At 39.8% G+C, this 1,280-nt stretch overlaps 1 protein-coding gene across 1 annotated transcript; it reads left to right on the top strand.

Annotated features, from left to right (window-relative positions):
• Positions 1–6: 6 nt before the first annotated feature.
• Positions 7–1,264, top strand: LOC108357196 (protein polybromo-1-like; the record flags this gene model as incomplete). The annotated part of the gene is made up of 1 exon (XM_017608287.1): positions 7–1,264. A coding segment is annotated over one exon (1,258 nt), but the record flags the coding sequence as incomplete, so codon positions are not given.
• Between the last annotated feature and the right edge of the window lie 16 nt (positions 1,265–1,280).

Raw genomic sequence — 1,280 nt, 5'->3', positions numbered from 1 at the left:
GAAAGTATGACTATCAACCAAAATGTGTTTTCTCCTGGAGACTTTGTATATTTTCAATTACCGGAAAATAAAATACCTGGTATTGCTTATATTGAGCGCCTTTGGACCACAACAGATAACGTGAAGTGGATGTATGGTGCAGTTTTTCTACGTCCACATGAAACTTACCATGTGACAACTCGAAAATTTCTTGAAATGGAGGTATTCAAGAGCAGTGCTTCCCAGACGATTCCTATGGACAAAGTGCTCGGCAAATGCTATATCATGCACATAAAAGACTACATAAAAATGCGACCAGAAGGCTTCGCTGATAAAGATGTATTCGTGTGTGAATCGAGATACAATATCCGAGGGCGCTGCTTCAAAAAATTTAAAGTTTGGCCTTTCGTTCGCGAAAACGATCCAGTTCGTTTTATTACGCGCGATGAGCCATTAGAATTGCGTCGTGTAATGTCCGTTTTTAAAGAACGCATAGAAAAGCACAAAGGCGAGTTGGAGGAACTAAAACTTCAGGAGACACTGGTGGAGAAAGAAAAACCCAATGTCGTATGTGATGCACCGCCAATCAATCCTGAACCGAATAGTGTTTACTATCAGCAATTTAATACGATTTGCAGTGGTGCTGTTAAGATCGGCGACTTTGTATATGTAGCTACACAAAGTGGAAAACAATCAATCGCGCAAATCCATCAAATATGGGAACACTCAAATAAGTCTTATTTCAAAGGACCTTGGCTTTTGGCGCCAAATGAGATAGTTTCGCCATTAAATAAGCAGTTCTATCGCCAGGAAATCTTATTGTCGACAGTTGAGGATATTAGCCCCTTAATAGCTATTGTTGGACGTTGTGCAGTGCTTGAGTATGCAGAATACATAAACTGTCGTCCGACAGAGATTTCAGAGAGTGATGTTTATATTTGTGAGTCCGTTTACGATGAGTTGAAAAAATCCTTACGTAAACTCAACACGCCTGGAGGTCTACGTAAATTTCAACACAGTGTTGAAGTAACTCAAGACGAGATATTTCATTTCAAAACTCCTATCAAGCCTTGCAAGGAACTTAAAGGCTCAGATGTCAATGAAAATTTGGGTATGCTTGAAGATTCACTGGATGGCAATCCGCCATCAGTTAATTCGGACATAGCCGCAATATCATCGCCAGCACCTTCGGTATCATCTACACCGATATCCTCCAAGGCAAAGAATAAAAACACTAAAAAGAGTCTTACTGGTTACATACTTTATTCGAGTGAAGTACGCAAAGGTGAGTCATAAAAAAA

This window comes from Rhagoletis zephyria, unplaced genomic scaffold (genome assembly GCF_001687245.7).
Source record: "Rhagoletis zephyria isolate East Lansing unplaced genomic scaffold, Rhagoletis_zephyria_1.1 Rzeph_scaffold_71974, whole genome shotgun sequence".
Lineage (NCBI taxonomy): Eukaryota > Metazoa > Arthropoda > Insecta > Diptera > Tephritidae > Rhagoletis > Rhagoletis zephyria.
The sequence above is the reverse complement of the archived record's forward strand: the minus strand, read 5'-3'. Positions and strand labels throughout refer to the sequence as shown.